The 20,190-nt window shown below is 45.4% G+C and overlaps 1 protein-coding gene across 1 annotated transcript in view; it reads right to left on the bottom strand.

Annotated features, from left to right (window-relative positions):
- Positions 1-12,335: 12,335 nt before the first annotated feature.
- The window catches only part of RBM20 (RNA binding motif protein 20), a 107,616-nt gene continuing 99,761 nt past the window's right edge, over positions 12,336-20,190 (bottom strand). The window contains 3 exon segments of the mRNA XM_054207297.1: positions 12,336-14,387; positions 18,263-18,384; positions 19,127-19,246. Coding sequence (XP_054063272.1) covers positions 14,277-14,387; positions 18,263-18,384; positions 19,127-19,246 — 353 coding nt within the window. The 3' untranslated portion in view covers positions 12,336-14,276.

Raw genomic sequence — 20,190 nt, 5'->3', positions numbered from 1 at the left:
TTTACTTTCTGTTTTAAATATTTTCGATAGGCAGCATCTGTGCTCCTGACACCTCAGCAGCGTTGTTTGATTACAATCGAGTCTGTTACTGTGTCACTTGGAATATAAATTTCCACGCATAATGCAGACAGTAAAAATGCATCATATCTGTTAAATCAATCTGCTCTGTTCAGTTGCCTGTCTCCCGGCCTTCTGCTTTCTTTTCCTTCAGCTCACTTTTATTTTTGCATCTTTTGCAAAGGTGCCTCCATAAAATGAACTGCCAGCATAGCAATCCCATTCTTCATCGGGCAGCGTCAGCTCCAGCTTGAAAGGCTACTAAAACATGCCTTTGCTTTTTTTAATGCCAGGTAATTAGCGTTGCTTTTGAACATCCTCCTGCAGCTCAGTCCCTGGGCTGGGAACGGGGCTGCGCTGCAGACCTGTGTGTGCAGCCTTGGGAGGCGGAGGGAGATCGGCTCCCGCTTGCCCGAGCGTGGAAACTGAAGTGTCCCCCACCGCCATGGCTTTGGATAAACACTTTTCTGAACCACGGCTTGCCCCTCTCTATCGTGGCTTTGCAGGACTGGCCCCTCGCATTGCGCAAAAAGCCTTCCCTCTTCGCGTTTCTGAGTCCGCCCTCCTGGCAGAAGCGTTAGAATGGGGTTTGCTTTGTAAAACTGTTCCAGGCATGTCTCCTCCGTGCTGCAGTTGTCATCTGTTCATTCTTGCCTTAACAAAAGGCAATCACGCATCTGAAAAGACGCTGTACTGGAAAGGGCTGAACTTGTGAAATGTGCAGAAAAATGGGAGTACTTGATTTAAGAGTTCCAGACAGTGAGTTCATTTAAAAGCTAACATCCAGAAACACGAAATACCACCTTTACCTCAGAATAATTGTCCTTTTTTGCTGGTTTACTGTGGGAGAAAATCTTAGGGAGCCATTTTTTAAAACAAGGTGTGTTATTGCCTTGTAATTATTATTTGACAAGCTGAGGTCCTGTGATTAATAAATCATGTGCCTGGGGTTTTTTTGTGTGTGCATAATCACATGCTCTATATTTCTATTGGCAGAGGGTTACAGAACATTTACCTTTGTGCATAGGACTGGCAGCAACTTCGGTGCTACCTCCTTTCCTATCGCAGGCACCGTGTAATTATAATCCTTTTCATAAACTTATCAAGTTCCGTCCTCAGAATGATTTAATATTTGGCATGCACGACTGCCATGGGGAGGTTATTCCAGAACCACGTTGTCAAATGGTCAGTACCGATCTGCTAACCAAAATGTCTGATGCCTCTTTCTGATCATTTATTCTGCGTCAGCGCTGGCCCTTAGCACCGTCAGCTCTTCCTTCTCCCTTCCTGGGAGAGAAATCCGCCCGCTCTCAGCATTCGCTTTGTAAAATGAAGGGAGATGGCCTCTCCTCAAGCACACCCCAGCCCTCGCTGCAGCCTGGGCTGCACCTTTCCTGCCGCCTTCCAGGACTTCGTTTCTCGCTTCATGTTTCCACCATATTGGCAAGATTTGGTGACGGAAGTGCGAGCTGTCAGCTGGCTTGTAGGAAAGGGTTTGGTCGTTTGTGCTTGTGACTACCACTTTCTGCTGCTGACTACTTTTTTTTTTTCTGTGTAATATCTCAAGCTTCCTTTGTCCTGAAGTTGCTTCATATTTTCTGTCATCAGCAATTTCACCAGTTCTCCACTCCCATTAGTGCCAAGCTCATTTACAAAAGCACTTTGCCAGATCTCCGGGAGTGATGTTTAATGCTCCCCTGGTAACTGCCCTCCAGCCTGCCAGCCCTACGCTGCTCTCACAGCAGGTTTTTATGGGGTTTATACCTTCTGCTAAATCACTTCTCCCTTTTCTTAAGAACTTTCCACATGGCACCATATGAAATGTGCAATTTAAGTCCAGATAGGTGAGATCCACCCCGTTTTCCTTCACTAAGCAAATGGCTTGCAGCTTGCCTTACCCAAGAAAGATAAATGGGTTTGATAAACCCATTTAATCTCATGCCATTTACCTCCCTCTCAAATTTTGCTAGCCTTTCCTTCACCATTTGTTCTGAGGCTTTCCATGTACCATTAAGCTGAAACCTTCATGCCTGTTCTTGTCCAGATCAGTTCACCTCTTCCATACAGGCTCACTGTGCTCCTGTCCCTGACTGAGGGACCTCTTAAAGACATCGGGCCAGTTCTTCCAGAGCTCTGGCATGTGGATTAGCCCGTTCCTCTGCCTTCAGTGCAGGAAAGAGCCCCGAGATTTGCTTCTATCCTGGCAGGGAACATTTTCATACCCCCATCCCATTATCCTTCTCATCAGCAGCCACGTGATTAACATCCATATCCTCAGTGAAAGTTAAGGCAAAGTATGAGTTTGAGTTTTGCACATACCTACTATACATTAACCTCTAGCCCATGTAATCTCTCTTTTTCCTTCCCTGTTTTCTTCTGCTGTCTGCAACCGGGAAAAACATTTTCCCGTTTTTATTGATATCCGGTAAAAGACAAAACTCCCACTCACTTTGGAGACGTCGCTTTTATAACCAAATGGTTATTTTGCTTTTTAAAATGATTCCTCGCAATGACTGCTCGCGCTTAGTGTCATTTCTGAGGTTCTGAAATTCATTCAAGTTTTTCCCCTTGCCTGGGTTTTATCCCCACTGAAGTTATATTTAATTAACTAGAGTTTTATCCCCAGTCCTGGAGTCTCATCCCAGTAAAGTTTAGACATGTAAATCTCGGAGCTCCTAAGGAAAGCTGACTATATGGATTAGTTTCTGTGATTTCTTTAAATACGCCCCTTGGAAATCTGAAGCTGTATCAGTCACGCCTGCCTTGATCACAGGGCTATAATATTCTAAGCGGGGTACTGTTTGTCATTGAAAAACCTGAACCATCTCAAGTCTCCCAGAACAAACTTGATCAAAGTGTATTTTCCTAATATTTCTAGGGTAAAACCAAGCAACACAGTGGAAGAGCAGCTGTGGATTAGTTGCTCTTTTTAGAAATAATTTTTTTACCTTAAAAATCTAACCGTGCAGGTCCACTTTTGTGGTAGTTCACCAAAAAGGTGTTTTACCTCAGCAGGGCCAGAAGACTTAGCCAAGGCCTTCTCCTGGCCAGTGAGGTTCTAGAGGTCAACCTGCCTCTCTTCACCCTGTTTCGTGTTGCTTTTTTCTCCGTCTCTCTCCTCTCCCCCTCTCCAGTCCCTCCTCCTGGCTTTCCTCCCTGCCGACATGCTGTCCCAAGGTCCCAGCACTGCACTGAAGGCAGAGAAGTGACGGTACAGAAGGGCTCGATGTTTTCAGCCCTCCTGCCGTAAGGCACGGGGGAGGTTTGGCACCCAGTGCATCCCGCAGCACAGCTGGCTGTGCCAGCCAGAGAGCATAACACCTTAGCGATGTATTTCTGATCTCCTGGCAGGTGTCTGCACGTATATCTGGGCTCCTTGGCAGGCTTGGACCACCGTGTCTGGAAGGAGTCAGTGCTGCCGCACCTTCACCAGCGGAAGAGCAGCAGCCTGGCTGCAGTGCTGGTATAAGCAAAACCTGAACTAGATGATCTTCAGCGTCCCTTCTAAGCCAAACCGTTCTATGATTCTATGCTAAAACCACCTCTGGTCCTCACCAGTGCATGGATAGCGTGTTCTGGGCTATCAAGGTTGAAGTGTCGCTAGAGATGTCCCTTGTCAAGGAAGGTCCTTGCAATCTTCCCGTGTGGGCCACTGGGCCGGAGGGAGCACGCTGGAGATGGGGGCTGCAGTGGCGATGCATAGCCCTGGGGCACACCACACCACCCCACACCTTGCCCTCCAGGCCTTCCAGGTCACTGGCTGCTGTGGGCTTGTCCGCACTGTGCTGTGGCAAGCGGGTCTGCAGCCTCAGGCACAACAGATCCCACAGCAGCGGTGCATGGGGCTGCTGGGGGAAGGAGCAGGGCTTGGGATCGGTGGGTTCTGCTGCCAGCCAGGCACCTCCTGAGCACTGCCCGGGCTGCGCTGACCCTCCGGATGGGCCGAGCGCTCCCCCCATCTCCGCACCCCCACAAGGAACTGGCCCGGCACAGGAGAGGACAAGGTGTGCCCTCACATTGGGGCATGAGCCGTGGAGTCAGCACTTCGGGGCCGAGTTCCCACCTCTGACGCCGACTTACTGCATGACCTAAGGCGAGTCACTTAGCTGCTTTCCTTCATTTCCTGACTCTGCTAAACGCCAGGGATAATAAGTAACTTTGTGTGAGTGCTACCAAGCTTTGAAATCTCCAGATGAAAAGGTGCTGTATAATTGCAAAGGATTTTTAATAATGCTAATCATTCGCTTCGCTCTGCATTGCCCGTCAGTCTGGGGCTGGAGCGCTGCAGCAGCCACCAGTGTGCAGTCAGCGAGCATCAGGCTTTGCTGAAGTGGAGAATTTTCCCCGAGTTCGTCTCTGTTTTGACCTCGTGCTGGTCCAAACAGGAATGTGAGCTCAGCCCAGGACCTGACAAAAAGCCGCAACCTGAGAGCAGCGCCCGGCCCTTGCAGGCAGGAGCTTTCTGTAAAGCGGAGGGATCTGGGGGAAGGGATTTAAACAGCTGTGTTGACAACACAGGCAACAGGGATCTGATTCGAGCTGAGGGGGGCTACGTGAAAGGCGGCACGAAGCTGAAACGAAAGCAGCAGTGAAGAGGAAGGAGAGGGAAGAAAGGAAGATCACTTGGGTTGAAACGCTCCCGGTTTGGAAGCAGCCGCGTGTCCCAGGGGGTGCCTGGCTGGCACCAGCCTGCCGGTGTCCCAGGGGCGGCTTTATACTCTTAAACCCACCGTGCCAGGGGTGCAGGGCCTGTCTGGGGCAGAGACCTTGAGCATGAACATTAATCCGGAGGACTACAAAGGCAGCTGCAGCTAGAAAGAGCTGAGGTTATCTTCTTTAGTTAGCCCCGCAGAGCTGATGTTTAACCACAATGTTATTCTTATTTGTCTCGCTAACACGACAGTAGCTAGTGATGCCTGCAGCTCGCTGCAGTCCAACGCCTCCTCTTCCAAACAGAGGAGACTCTGTGCACTGCTGGCAGCTCCTGTGATTTTATCACAACTTTTATGCTTTGGGGAAAATATCCTAAAATCTCAGCTCCTTGAAACGAGGGAATTGTAGCTTTCATTTATAAACAAAGTATGTCCCTAGCCCTCAAGGTGGTGGATGAAAGATTTGAAAACATGAAACTAGTGCAACCCAAATGCTCAAAAACTGGGAAGTTAATAAAGAGATCCTAAAGTTCGCTGGTTAATAATAATAAAAAAAAAAAGCTGGGAAAAGAAGTAGTTGGCAAACAACTTCTCCTTGGGAAATGGGGCAGGGCTTGGGCTGACTCCTGGCTTTTCGGTACTTGAGGTTGCCAATCCGCCTTTGAACTTTGCAGCCATTCATAAATCCTTACCTAACAACAGCAGCCACAACGCACTGCAGCCCTAGAAATGCTGACATGAGGAAAGCAGTGGGAAAAGATTATTTTAGTAACCTGTGACAACTCACCTTGAAGCATTAACCTTTAAAGACGGAAGACCTGGAGCCTCAACAACCCATATCCCCTTAGAACGGAGCGTCTTTTTGCTCCAGGAGCTCATTTTGCACTGTAGTAAACCTCTTGTAGGTAAAGAGGAATTCAAAGGCTCCACAAGATCATAGAAAGGTGTTGAATGAGGCTGAATATGTGTCTTGGTCCCTGGCATTTCAGGAAAATGATTCTTCTTCGTTTAGTGGGTGGTCTTTGCTGAAAGCCTCCCGGACCAAATAAGAGCAGATGTGAGCTTCAAAAACCTCGTAAGCACCGCTCTGCTTTATACCATCTGCATCTTCGGGCATGTTCACACAATCGCAAGCAATCAAGATACCACAGCGGCGCTGGTTATCGTCTATCAACTGACCCGCACGAGCTCCCAGCGCACACACCTCCCCTGCTCCTCCTGAGCCCACAGCCCCTCACTGAGACCACCTGCACGGCGGTTTAAGCAAACTTAAGTTATTTACTTCCTACTTTGCTCGGCTGACAAGAAGTAATTCAGGAGAGTGAGTTCATGCCGTTCCTCACCATGGTGTGAACGTGCCCTGAGTGCAGAGAGATGGAGCAGCTCCCAGGGGGAACGTACCCAAACCGTACTTCTGACAGGTTTCTTTCACTTCAGGTTTTTTTTTCTCATTTCTCTGGGCTGGCAGAGCCCAGCGTTCTCTCACACTGCTGGGCACTGATGCTGCCTTAAACAGGTCCTTAACTTACCTTAAGGCTGAAGTAGCCCTCGATTTAACCAGTCTCGCTGCTGGTTTTGGGATCAGACCCCACGGAGTAGGTTTGGGAAAAGACAGGCCGATGGCTGAACAGCAGCAGCTCATGGATCAGCATCTGCCTTTGCAGGAAGAGAAAAGCAGAGGGGCAGGTAACACAAAGCCTACACACATGCAGCCACAGGGACGTCAGCTTGCTGGTGGGAAATACCCACGAACACAACCCTTCCCATTTATTTCAGACCTCTTGGGTCCGTTTCATGCACAGCCTGGCAGCAGTCACACCAGGCGCCGCCCGGTCTCCGTGTGCCCCTGCAGCAGCTGGGCTTCCTTCAAGGGGAACGTCCAGTGGCAAATCCCTGCCCTGCCTCACTGAAATACCCCTCGGCCCCCACCCTCACCCCTAGCCAGGCTAATTTGTGAGAGAAAAGGAAGGAGAAGGCTTGTAGGATCATTTACGGCATCCTGGCTGCCTTGCTGATCTGTTGGCAGGCTAATATCTAGCATATTCTGCCTGAGTTCATCTTTCCCAATTGCGATCAGATGGAAGTAGGCGCTGGAACAGCCCGGCCAGAGCAGCGCTGATCCCCATTAGCATCAGGACAGACCTGGGCTGCTCTTCCAGTTGGTCTCAGTGTAGTTCCTTTTTATGCAGCCGCTATGAGTGGGCCTGTTTAAGGTGTACCTTGTTTCCAGAGATAAGGACACCTCGGGGAACGCCAATGCCAGTCCCTGCAGATGTCTCAGTGCAGCCAGTGGAGCAGCAAGCTCCCCACCACCACGCATACCTACAGATGGAGCGTTACGGGAAGTAACAGTGATCAGGGTAAACAAGGAGGGTAGAAACTCAACTCGGGCACACACCAAAACAACATCACTTGTGACTGTAATGTTGGCGGAGTACATCCAGTTGCCGGCTGCTTAATGCTAAGGTCCATGCAAGGCGGCACAAGCCTTGCTCCTGCACACACGCACACTGCCCTCCAACGTGCCCACGTCGTGGGAGCTGGGACCTCCACAAAGCCCCAGTAGCACTGCCGTGAAACTGGTTTTAACACCTCAGCAGGGAATACAAACAGGCAAATCTTTCCAGGTTCTAGGGAACACAGGTGTGCAGAACACAGCGCGGCTACACCCCCTGAGCTCAAGGTGAAAGTTTGCTGCCAAGAACACGTTGCTATCTGCCAAAGATAAACCAGCTGCAATGCAAACACGGCCCAGCCGGAGAAGAAACCCACAAACAAAACAGGCTTCCTGTGTCCTCTAAAGACACCAAGACGGTGTTTAAGGAAGGTGAAACTCATATGCATGTCCTCAAACAAAGCTCAGGAATCAGTGGAGTACAGCTTATAAACAGGAACCTTTGTTTCTAAGGCACCGGGAAGAAATCAGGCTGGAAAAGCTGCCTCCCGACCCAGGGCTGTGCTGCTGATACTCACCGCCTTACCTTGAGGAATATTGGCCAAGACTCTGCCTGGCAATTATTTAAACATTTAGGAGGCTGGATTCAGCCTGCCCTACGCAGCTTTCTAGTTCACAGAAAGCTTTTGGACATGCCCACTCATTCAGATCTGACCCAGTTAATTAAAAATTGACGTATGCTCCTATTTCAGTTTAAATGAAGCTACTTCAGGTAGCTGAACGCTGCTCCCTTTAAGCAGAATAAGCCTGCTGTCACCTGACAGGAGAGAGCTCACTGGCTTTAATCACCCCGGGTATCTGGTTAGGGATCTCACCCTGCAGTAGGCTGATGCAATTGTGTGCAGATGAGCCCTAAGAAAATCCTTGTCACAGTGTGGAAGATGGATCCTGGTGGCCCTACCGCTCCCCTGCCCACTCCCAAGCCCCCGGGACACCCAGCAGAGCCCTCCTGAGCCTCACCTTGTCAGTAAAAGGAAGGAAGAGATGGAAAATGCCTCCTCTTCTTTCACTTCAGCATCTGGGGAGTCGTGTTTCCATGGTGCTGTGAATATATTAGGTTAGTACAAGACAGCGTGTTTCATAAAGATTGGGGACAGATTGCCAGCACCGTGGCTCTGCTGAAGGCAAGCAAAGGGGAGGTGTGACATGCCAGGGGAGGTGGAGGGGATTCCAGGCCACCATGTCAGCACGGCCAGCTCAGGCCCTGCGACGAGAAGGCTGATCCTTACGGCCGTTTCTTCCGTGCAAGGGAAAAGGAGATTTTTTTGTTTCATCACTGCATTGCCCAGTTCCACTAAGATGTTTTAGGGAGAATTCCTGGTCCTTGTCCAGTCCCCCTTATCTCCACAACGGGGGGGAACTTTCCCTCCCCGAATACGTACCGCCATCTCCCTTGGCTTCACGTTGTGGCATTGCATCAGGCGAGCCAAGCACATGAGGAGTGCTCAACATATTGACACAGATAAGTGGAGATTGGTGGAGTCGGATGTAGAAAAACAAAGCAAAGGCCAACCTGTTCTCTCGGGCTGCCCTTGCTGCCACCTGCACAAACATAGCCGAGTCCCAGGCTGCATCAGCGCCAAAAACCAGGCAGAGGGAGGCTGGTTGGGCAGCGTGTCTACCATCTGAGCCCCTACAGTGGCCTGATCCAGAGGAGGCAGCACCATCTCCGGCTCCCCGCACGCCCCTGCCCTCCCTCCCGGTCAGCTTCCCAGGGAGATCTCCTGTTTTCGGAGAGCTGCTCTGCTCTGCCAGTCCGGCAGGAAGGCTGGGCTACAGCCTGGCTGCCCAAGGGAGGTCGGGCACAGCTTGTGTCAAAAGGCCAAGGTGGTATTTGGGTGCAGGCTGGTGTTCACTTGTGAAGTCTTTCAAACCCGAGTTCCCCTTTCCACCAAGAAAATTAAGTGTGAGAAAACCTGGACTGGAAACTCATTATGTTTTGAACACCACAGTTGGGATTTTTTTTGGTTATGGATATACGATGCCAAGTTAACACTTACAAAATTGATTTGCCTGATTTCTAGAGTGAGACAGATTCATAGCTGCGATGAGATGGTATCAAAATCGCACGTACGAAGGTTTCAGTACATCCAGAACAGAAGAACCGAAACCATTTGTGCTTAAAATACATAACATGTGTGCCTCAGCTGCAAAACAGTTACTTAGAAGATGCTAAAGCAGTATTTGATGAACTGGGGAGTCAGGAAGCCTGAGTACCAGTCGTTTTGCCCATGACCCATTTCCCCAGCCGCTCAGTGGGGCAGACAAACCCCTTTTCCCTCCCTCAGCGGGTGGTGGGAGCCACAGCTTGTGGTTTGATGGTGCCCCAGGCCCTGCATTGCCTTGGACTGGACATTGCCTTGCCTCGGTCTTCCTCTTAGTGTTTTCCACTGAGTGAATTCATCAAAGCTGGAGGTGAAGTTTCCCCTTGGCTTTTGTCCTCACTGCATTCTTTAAATACTTCGTACAAGCACGTCTTTACGTCACCCCGGCTGAGGTTGGGTACTTCCTCCCAGGAGCTCCGGTTGCTGGTGATGGAGGTGAGCCAGGGAGAAGGATAAGGAGTGGGAAAGCTCCCTGTGGAGCTGGGAGGGCACCAGGGAGGACAGTCTGCTGAAAAGAAGAAAATCAGCAGAGGGAGAGTGCAAGGGAAGCACGGTAAATGGGCAGAGGGACTCAGGCTGAGATGAGGTTGAGAAGGTGTTTGGTTGGGGGAGATTTTATATGGGGCTTTCAGAAGGATGGGAAGACAACCTGGATGGAGACAGAGACAAAAGCCAGTGGAGACAGACAGCTTGCCCAGTTCGTTCAGAAATATAAGAGAAAAAGGGAAGTGAGGACATATCTAGAGGGACAGGAATGGGTAATAACAATTAATAGTAATTACAGAGTGAACCGGTGAGATGTATTCACTTCGACTTCAGCACCAGATGACAGCAATCACTTGCAATTTGTATAGCAGGAGCTACCTGGTAAGAATCACAACTTCTAGAAATTATATTTAAAAGCAAACGTTTTTGCCTCCTGCTTCCTTCTTACCCCCCAAACTATCTTTTATTCATTTTGGTTTTTAATAGATCCCTTGGGAAACTAGAAGCATGTTGTTGCTGGGACAATTGCCCACCAATATATATGCTTTATAATTCTCTTTATTAAAATCTTTCTTTTTAAGAAACACAAATTGAAACACTTGGCAATCAGTTACACAGATCAGTTAATATTGGTGACAGTTCCTACATAATTAAACAAGTACTAACAAATTCCAACTGTTTACAAGCCAAAACTTAAATTAACAAGATTATATAAGCTCAATAAATAGTACATCTGGTCCAGTTCAAGTATAATTCAACAAATCACAGCCTTAATCCTTACAGAATAGAAAAACCCTGAATATAACCAGCCTAACACTAATTTAGTGTTAAACCAATATGAAACTTTCTCTAATCTTATGGGGCAAACGTTTAATTTTTTTACTTTTTGCTTCAAAGAAAGTAAGTTGCAGATTGACATTAAAGACTATTTGAGATCAATACGGATTTCACAAAGATGAAAAACACTGTCCCTATTGAAAAAGTGCAATCTTTGGTTGAGGTGTGTTGAAATGGTTTGTATATATTAAGGAAGCTCCTTTTTAAATATCAATATTTGTTTCGCTAGACCTGAGCCTGCTTTGTGCTATATATATATATATGTGTGTGTGTGTATATATATATATATATATGTATTAATAAACAGCGTGGATTATAGTGGTGATGAATTATGCCAACTAAAAAATGTCAAGATTTTAAATATAATAAACCAAAAGAAACAACACATTTTTACACAAGCTGAGAAAGGTGAGCGGCTGCCTACAATGGCTTCTTCCTCAGCAGAATAGGTAGTAGAGAGAAGTTGAGGAGCTGAGTGCCCGTCAGCATTGCATGATGGCCTGTTGGAGAGGGAAGATTATCTCTGAGTTCTCAAAGTGCATCAGGCCGAAAACTGATCTTAGAGATTTGTTAGGAGCTATTTGGGACTTGGGATTGCTTTTAACTGCTTTCAAATGTTGAGTTTTAGGGCGAGAAAGGACCTTCTCAGAAGGGGCATTGCCCGTTTGGCCATACCCAGGGTTTTGCAGGTTGCTGTTGTGTCAGGACAGAGCCCAAAGGGATGGGGTGTCCAAACCACCTCTACGAATGTCTGGGTCTGATCACGTCTGCGGGGCTGGGCACCGCACCTGCATCACTCACCTGAGTCATCTCCCTCCAGAGGAGGAAACTACGTAGGGCAGAGATGCCATCTGCAGCCTCCTCCTTCCTCAGTGGCACGCAAGGGCCTGTACCCACGACCCAGACGAGGTATCTGGAGCCAGGACAGTTCCTGGTGAGCCTCAGTCAAGACTCCAGCTTTTGGACTCCCAGATGGAGACCGAAACTTAAGCCATCAGGGACTGAAGGATACCAAGGCCCACTCTCTCAAGAAGGGATTTTGCCTGTGTAATGCAGCCGGCCAGGAAAAAAAAGGAGTTTAAATATGCAAGCTGTGAATAATGGCAGTGAACGTGGTTCAGAATCAGAGGAGGGGGAAAGTAGTTTGAGTCATCTCCCATAAATCCAAAACTAAGCCCCTGGGTAAACACTCATTTTAATTATTCTTCTGCTGCCAGTCAAAATCTCAAGGTTACCTACTGCTCTCCCTGCCTGCCTGTATCCACCTGTTGTCTGTTTTCGGAAAGTCTGATTTAAAGCTCTTTGGCCTGGGAAAGTCTTTGTTGTGGATTTGTGCCGTGCCTATAATAAAGGCAGTGGACCCGTAGCTTCTACTGCAATACAAATAAAGAATAATAACAGTGATACTTTTCTCATTTGAGGTTACCTGGGGATAAAGTTGCTGGAGGCACATGGCTTTGATATACAGTCAGCTATGTCTCACATCCAATTAAGCCTAACCACATGGTCTAACAAGCTCCCATTAGGCCGGTGAGAGCCCCAGTTTGATAGCAGGGTTAGCTTCAAAGATTTGATGCTTGCATTTGCAGTGATTTCCTTCCCTTGTGCTCAGATTGTGCTGAAGGGCATGAAGGGAACTTCATATTCAGATGATACATGACCAGCTTGAGAGCTGTGCTTTAGAAGACAATTGCACAATCTTTATTGCCGTTCTCGTAATCTTACAGCTTGCAATACAAGCTCTCGCCCTAACGGCCCTGTGCTCAAATTTCACTGCAATGTGAAAAACTAAGAGTCAAAGAAAAACCCAACCCTTGAAGCAAAAATACCTGGTTTGCAATATTATTATTTTTTTCCATAGGGAAAAACGAAAAAAAAAGCTGTTTTAAATGACAGATGGACCCAAGTCTTAACATACTTCAAGTCTGGACAAAGGAGGATTTAGGCTGTAATGTTTTTCATTTCCCCTTGTCTTTTGGATAAGCCACGTCTGAATCTGGGATGCAAAGAATCCCTCAACTTACGAGAAGAAGGAATTCCAAATATGAAATCCGAACCCACCTCTGGTAAAAATGAGTGGAAAGCACAGGCCATGAAATGGAACGGGGCTTCAGGCAACAGCACCAGGCACCTCTGAGACACGCTGCCTGGCTACAGGGTACCTCAGAGAACAAGCATCGCTGCTGGCACAAGACATAATGGAACGAATACTTTGGTGGAAGCAGTTTTGGCAATTTAGCCACTTTGCAATATTTTGCGACATCCATGTCATTCTTAGGGATGGCTAGAACCTTCTGGGAAACTACTTCCCCTGCACAACATCTAAACAGGACATCCAGCAGCTGCAATGTTTACGTAACGCACTGAGATGAATATTAGTCAGGCAAAGAATGGAAATACATCTGCAAATCCCCATCTGTCTAGATTGCGTGGAGCATTTTATAAAAGCATAACTCCAGGATCAATTCTGGCAATGGTTCGAGTACAAATTCACTTTACTACACAAAGCCCTATTGAAATGAACCAGAAACTTGTGCAGTGCATTTCAAAGGGACTTTGCAAAATACTAAGCAACAACTGTGCAGAAACAATAGTTCATAATAATGCCAGAGCTGCTGGTGCATCCTGTGTTCTCAGTGCAGCACTCTGTGAGCCATCAGTTGTTGTATTCACCTTAAAAAATTCAGGGAAATAAAATACAAAAACAATATTAAAAGTCTGGCATCTTTCCATGAAAACCAGGAAAATTCAATGTTGCCAAGCTGAGGAAAAGCAAGCTTGAAAGAAAACAAAAAGACCCCAAAAGCAAGGATCTTGAGTAAAATGTCTAAAAGAGACATGGTCCGAACATGTGGCACTTTAAAAAGCCTCTCGTGAGAGTTCAAGTCTGTAAGACTCAAAGTTGGCACCCTTTAGAATTATAGAAAAGAAGAGTTTCGAGCACAACGGTACCTGGAGAACATCCTGGCCACACCATGGAAAATGCTGAACACCAGAGCAGGGTGGCTGTCAGCACGTGCATTCGAATTGCTCTCGCTGTGCTGGGTTCAGGCTCTGAGGTCCCTGGGACAGACTGTGGCTCCCTCTGCATTCGTACAACACAGTCAGTGCTTAACAACACAAACATTTTATCATTTCACCAAGCTCTAAGACACATGGAGGTGGATGCTGATGGGGTTTATATTATGCCATCTACTGACTAGCTTTAGCACAATGGCTTTAGATGTCCTAAACAAATCCTACTTCTAACTGGGGCAATGAGTGAAATGGCTGAAGATATTTTAAGCAACATTAAAGCCTATTTATAGTCACATCTCCTTTCCTCCCAGCGTCCACTGGAGGATGCTGAGTGCTTCTAAATACTCCGCCTGACCTGATGTGTTACATCAGAATAAAAACTTTAAGAATCCCTGAGAATTCTGATTTAATCTAGGAAGCCACTCCCAGCACGCAGAGTGTGAGAAAGAATTGCTCCACTTCTTACAGATATGCCAGCATTGCTTCACCGTGGGAAACAGTTTCAGGCATTTTGGTTTTTAATGGCACTCTGGGCATAGATGCATGGAACATGCTCTTTATTTCCCCTTCTCTATACAGTGCAAATTGACAGTTATATCATAGAAATAAAAAAAAAAAAAAGAAGTATCAGCATTCACTCATTATAGCTCTTCCAGTTCATCTGCATCATAGCTTTTTCTTCGCAAAGTGAGGAACAATGCCAGTGTCATCCTGAGGCAGATGGCTGCCTTCTTCCTTCATTTTCAGGCTCTCTTCTGCAAGCTGGGATAGATACTTCTGCAATCACATCAAAAACAAAGCACCGTTAACCAAAACTGAAAATATTCAACGTGGGATGCTTTATGCCTTTTCAGAGCTCTCGCACTCTCCCAGCATCTCAGAAGGGAAGAAAACACATAGAAGCCCCATTTTGGTGGAAATTCAAGCCAGGAAATATAGCTGTGCCAGGCAAACTACCTTAATACATGGAGAGCGTCAGAAGTTCAGTGATTTACTCTGTGCCACAAGGGGAACTGGTAACAGAACCAGGAGGACCACGACTCCCCATCAGTCTGTGTAACCAGACCTCACTTTTTCTCCTTGCAAACTCTCTACTCCCAGATGCTACAGAGCAGGAACTAACTCCATTGAGTCAACTGAATTATGCTAGCATAAGACTGCTGTGTCAGAGAATAAATGCAGTTTCTAAGTAACAATTTAAAGCATATATATTACCTTTTCAGCACGTCCAGTTCAGAGACGTACCTTTCGCACAAGAAAATTTGTTTTAAGGGAATAATCAAACTCAGTAATAATTAACACAATTTAGCAGTCTGGCTAGAGTACTTACACTTATTGTGTTTCTCTAAGATAAAGCCTTTCAGTGCTTTAAAGTACTCAGTGTGATTTAAAAATACAGACATGGCCAGTGAGGCTTTCAGCCTTTTGGCAGTGCTCTGGGTTGGCAGAGCTGCACACAAAATGGACAATGAACCGGTGTGGGTCTGAAAATGGTGCTCAAAGTGTTTATTCGAGGTCAACAGACCTAGAAATGGAGGTGCTCAAAGTGTTTATTTGAGGTCAACAGACCCAGAAATGGATGGAAAGAAGCTTCTTCAGCAGCAGCTAGTGTAGAGAGACACATGGGAAATTCTCACGTATTAATGCAGAGATGTTCTTGTTAATGACTTATACATATACCACATGCAAGAATAACTGACCTGCACATTATCAGGATCATAAAACTCTATTTTCTAGCTGATTATTCATGCTGATTTGTTTTGAAAAGACCATCTCACAGCGCTGCAAATTTTACCTACTTGCAGGATTCCCCGAGAGTACAATTTACTCTTTGGCATCCATGGGGAAGAGGTGAAATAAGAAATGGGTGCAAAACAACTAAGGGCTGTGTTAGGTCTGCCAGGTTGTCTCACGTAAATACAAATTTTGGATGTAGGAGATACATCTGAAGGGGACTTAGTAATGGTAAGGAATGGACATAGCTTTGACATAATGACGACTGCACCCTTGTTACTCTGAACATAAGAGATTTGGCTGTGGAAATTATACAACTCTCAGTCCTGATCCCTGGGTACAAAATTCCATGTGGCAGAAAGCCAGAGTAAATGTTGCAGTAGTAGACAGAGATAGAGGGCTCATAAAGGCTGGGAGAAGTGATCCGTACACCACGAACTGTAATAAACCACTAACGCTTGTCATTGGATCAGATACCCCATGCATTTTTGTTTTTCTATGACCAAAATAAGACTGAGGATTATCCACCATCTTTAGCTGACGTTGTCAGCTACCATGAGTACCACAAACACCAGTTTTGAAGTTCACAGACCAGGCATTCAGATTAATTTATAGCAAAATGACAGTCAAGGAAAAGATTTTTTTTCATTTAAATACAAGTTTTGATGAATACTGCATAAAGCCAGTGGAAAACAGGGTAAAATGCTGCACTGAGTTGCCAAGGTAGCTTATACCAGATGAATCTGACAGCTTTTTGTGGTAGTGGTGGGAGGGATGGCCAAATGATGGATTTTTTGGACATAGAAAATGCAGTGGATCTGTAAATATAAGTGCCACCTGGGAAAATAATTTATTAAGCTGAAGAGAATGGAAAATTACAAAAAGTCTGCAAGGGTGACAAAGAAGTAGTTGAATTTTTTTCAACTGTTCAAGGGACACCATACTCAGATGAAGCTGACTATTTCAAGACAGAATCTTCATCATCTAAGCAAGGCTTTTGGAAGAAAATTGGTAAACAAACTGTTTAGTTTTGTGTTCAAACACAAACACTGAACATATATTTTGGATTTGGCTTCAAGGAGATCATGTGAAAAATGACAAGTAACAAATCAACTATAAAATACCCATGAGAGCATTTGTAACAATGTCATTGTCATTGGACAATGGTATTTGTTGTGTAGGCAAGATGACAGACAGTCTGCAGCAACAGAACCATAGCTTCGCATACAGTAAAAATTAGAGTTCATAGTTCTTATGCTGGTGGATACACTCATTAAATTGCATCATCATAGGAGAAGACTGACATTTCTTGCAGAGTGCATAAATAAGCATTATTGCAACTGAAAGGGTTCTAGTAATACAGAACAATTATTTAACATTTGCTGAGTTTCCACTTGAGTGGGCAAAAGCTGGATGAGACATTTACTTCCTCCATTTAGTAAGATAAGAGGTACAGCTCGACAGAACAGTCTGTTTTCCTTACCATATTTGACAGACTTAATTTTAACAGCTTTTGTGGTCTTTGTTCTTTTATCTCAAGTCAGTGTTAGATATCTACCATAGTGCTCATGGGAAATGTCTTAACAGGGAGAAAAAGAGGGTTTTTTCACACTGACTCAGCTTTAGTTGGACCGCTTTTTCTATGACTTTACCAAATAAGAGAATTAAAAAAAAAAAATCCCTCTTCTTCCCATGGGACCAGGGGCAGAGGCTGGAGTTGCAATCCTTGCTTTAGCACGAGTTTCTCTGGGACAGCCTCGCATGGGATACACAGCCTGCACTGAGTGGTGCCACCGCTGGTGAATCCCTCTGGATTTTTTTCTATGAAGCAAAAAAAGGCAGGCAAACTGGGCACTTGTTTTTCAAGCTTACGTTTGGAGGATCCATTATTAGCAAGCGTAACAGCTCTGCAGGCCCAGGCTTTGAAAGCTAGAGGCCTTTGTATGATTACAGCTATGTAACTTCAGGAAACTCAATAAGAAAATTCTCCTAGAGAAATTATTTGATTCCGAGTGCCACTAGAAAAGCCAATGCCTACTAGGCAGCTAGGGAAAGACAGCTATTACTTGAAGAGAAGCAGAGCTCCAGCATTCACTATGGGCAGAGGGAAGGAACAGAGAAAGAAGGAGCAGCTTTGCTTTGGTTTTCATGACTTTTGCTCCTCTGAGGAGTCCTCAGCACAGGGCAGTTAAAGCTCATGCTGTCAAGACTGATACTATCAACATTGTGTCTGAAAAGTGATAAAGGTGGGGTCTCTTGCTTGAACTGCAAGCACCCGTGGTCTCTACATGCCAATATCAAGTGCTAATATGCTTATGATATATTCTTATGGAAACCATACAAGTCATTACGTGCTTCTGTATATTCTCACAGAAATTATTCAATAGCGGTGTTCTGCACAGCACAGGGAGGTGATTTCAGCGGGTCACAGGAAATGCCTCGGAGAGCCTGTGCGTCACAAAGCACTGCGTGCTGAAACACGCTGCAGAAATTCACGCTAATGCAAAAATAAGTCTGGCAACATTATTAAAAAAGTGGCACGTTTAATGATCTTGAAATTAAGAAATACGAAAGGCTGCTGCTGGGCTCATTCCCAGTGATAGAAACGTCTGGGACCCTCAAGAACAGAGAATTAAAGATCTGAGTTGCATGCTGTGCTAGTAATAAGGACCAAATGTAGATGAGAAGATCAAATTCTCACCTGGCCCCATTTTATTTATGATCCAGAAGTTGATTTCAAGGATCTGGGAATGAGATATTAGCATGCTAACATTTGGAACTACTGAAATGTGTTGCTTATCTAAATTTCACTTCATCTCAATTATGTCTGCAGAATGAAAACTGATTTTTTGTTGCATCATCTATCTTACAATCCACCCCATGAGCTAGTTGTTAGCTCATTTCAAGTGTGTTTTTACCTGAAGATTTTTGTAGTGGACAGTACTTCTGCAGTGACTTGTCTTTGCTGTCTCTTCATTTGTGTAGAAGAGTCCACAGAGCTTGCAGTAAAACCCAGTTCTAGGCACCACAAATTCCACACCTACTGAGAAGTTCTGAATTACATTAAAATGTCAGTTGAAACCCTTCCCCTCCACAATAAACTTGTTTTCAAAGAAAAAAGTTGCTGTTTAGTTAAATGACATAGATATGAAGACTGAATCCTGGATTCACTTCTCTGATTTCCCTAATTTTGCAATACTGAGCTGCAGCTTAAAATCCTGTGCATTGCAAATACACCTTCCACTTCTCTCTTAGATATTATACATATTTAAAAATGTACCATCTTGCACATAATATTGACTGGAAAGTTCACTGTGTAACCACAAGGGCTAGAACAGCAATAGTACTTATTCATACTAAATTCATGCTTAAGTTACATAGATTGCTCTTTAGGATGTACTTCTTCCAGCTGTTTTACTCATGATCAGTGAAACCAATACTTTTCCTTATACTGAATACTTTTATGACAAAGACTTTTAAATTACTAAGTATTTCCATATACATTTCATATATAGTCCGAGGGAACTTATTTAATCGCATCAGAGACAGTAACAGCTATCTTTTGCCATTCATCTGGAATGAAATTAGCAATGATTTATAATCAAAAGGCCATTTCTTTCAACAGCTACCCCTCTGTCATATACCCTGTTCCTTCGCTCTCCTCACATCTGTTCTGAAAAATAAATATAGCAAATAGCCTTAAAGTGACATCTTGTTGTAAGCTCTAGGTATTGCAGTGGGCGGCATTGCAGGCCGAGAGCGGCCTGGGCGTCTGAACGTACCCAGGGGAATGCTGAGTTCGGTGAAGACGTCCTCTTGTTCCCAGCCTGGTGGAGAGTGCCTTCTTTTAGACTCTACCTCCGGGTATTCCAGGGATCTCATTTCCAGGTACCTAGAATTTGCTTAACAAATGAATAAATGTATTGAATGAAAACAGTTTACTACTTTAAAGAGACATTTGTAAACTTCTTGGGAACACTTTCTGGGTGGATCTATAAATGAAGTAAGATCTGGAAAAAATGCTTTTCCATTCAAATCAGAGGCCTACTCAGTGCAACTCCAACAGCTCTGCTACAGCGTGCAGTCACCTTTATTTCTCCCAGTAGGCCATTTTTCTATTTTTCACATTCATTATGGTTTTTATTTTCATATTTTAATCTCTAAATAGATCTATGACGTTATACATGCCTGTGGCACAAGCACAGTCCCACTGCAGCCCCATAACCACGTATGGTATTGCCTGACCAGTGATGGAGCTGGGCTAAGAGAGAGGCTGCTGCGAGAGACGGGGCCAGCAGGACCTGCTGAGAGCAAATCCCCAAAGTGCCTAAGGAGCTGAGTGGGCAGAGCGAACCTTCCTCTGGTAGGACCCCTGCAGCATCGTTGTCATCTTCTCCCTGGAGCCACTCTTCTCCCATCCTCAGCTCTCCAAGGGATAGTTTCTGCTTTATGGCTCTTGGCCACTTGCACGTTTTGGTTCTTGGCCAGTAGGGATAGGATGGTTGGTCCCTGCTGACTGATATTAGTGGACATGGGCAGGAGATTCAAGGTGTGTAAAACAGTGGTTGATTTGCTGAGGCAGATAAAGCCAGCCAAAAGAACAGGTGCTCCCCCTTCCCAACACGTGAATTGCTTTTATTTAAAAAAAGAGAAATTTATTATCACAGAGCAGCAGAACTACAGATAAACTGGTCTGATTCCCATTCTTCGGTTCTTCAGTTCTTACATCAAAGAACTAGTTCCCTTACCCTGACAAAATTTCTATTGCATTGCAAATTTCACCTAGATAAGGGATATATTTTCTCATAAAACAAATATATTTTTGCTCAAACAAAACCCTTCCTGC

Source organism: Rissa tridactyla, chromosome 6 (assembly GCF_028500815.1).
Source record: "Rissa tridactyla isolate bRisTri1 chromosome 6, bRisTri1.patW.cur.20221130, whole genome shotgun sequence".
Classification (NCBI taxonomy): Eukaryota; Metazoa; Chordata; class Aves; order Charadriiformes; family Laridae; genus Rissa; species Rissa tridactyla.
The sequence above is the reverse complement of the archived record's forward strand: the minus strand, read 5'-3'. Positions and strand labels throughout refer to the sequence as shown.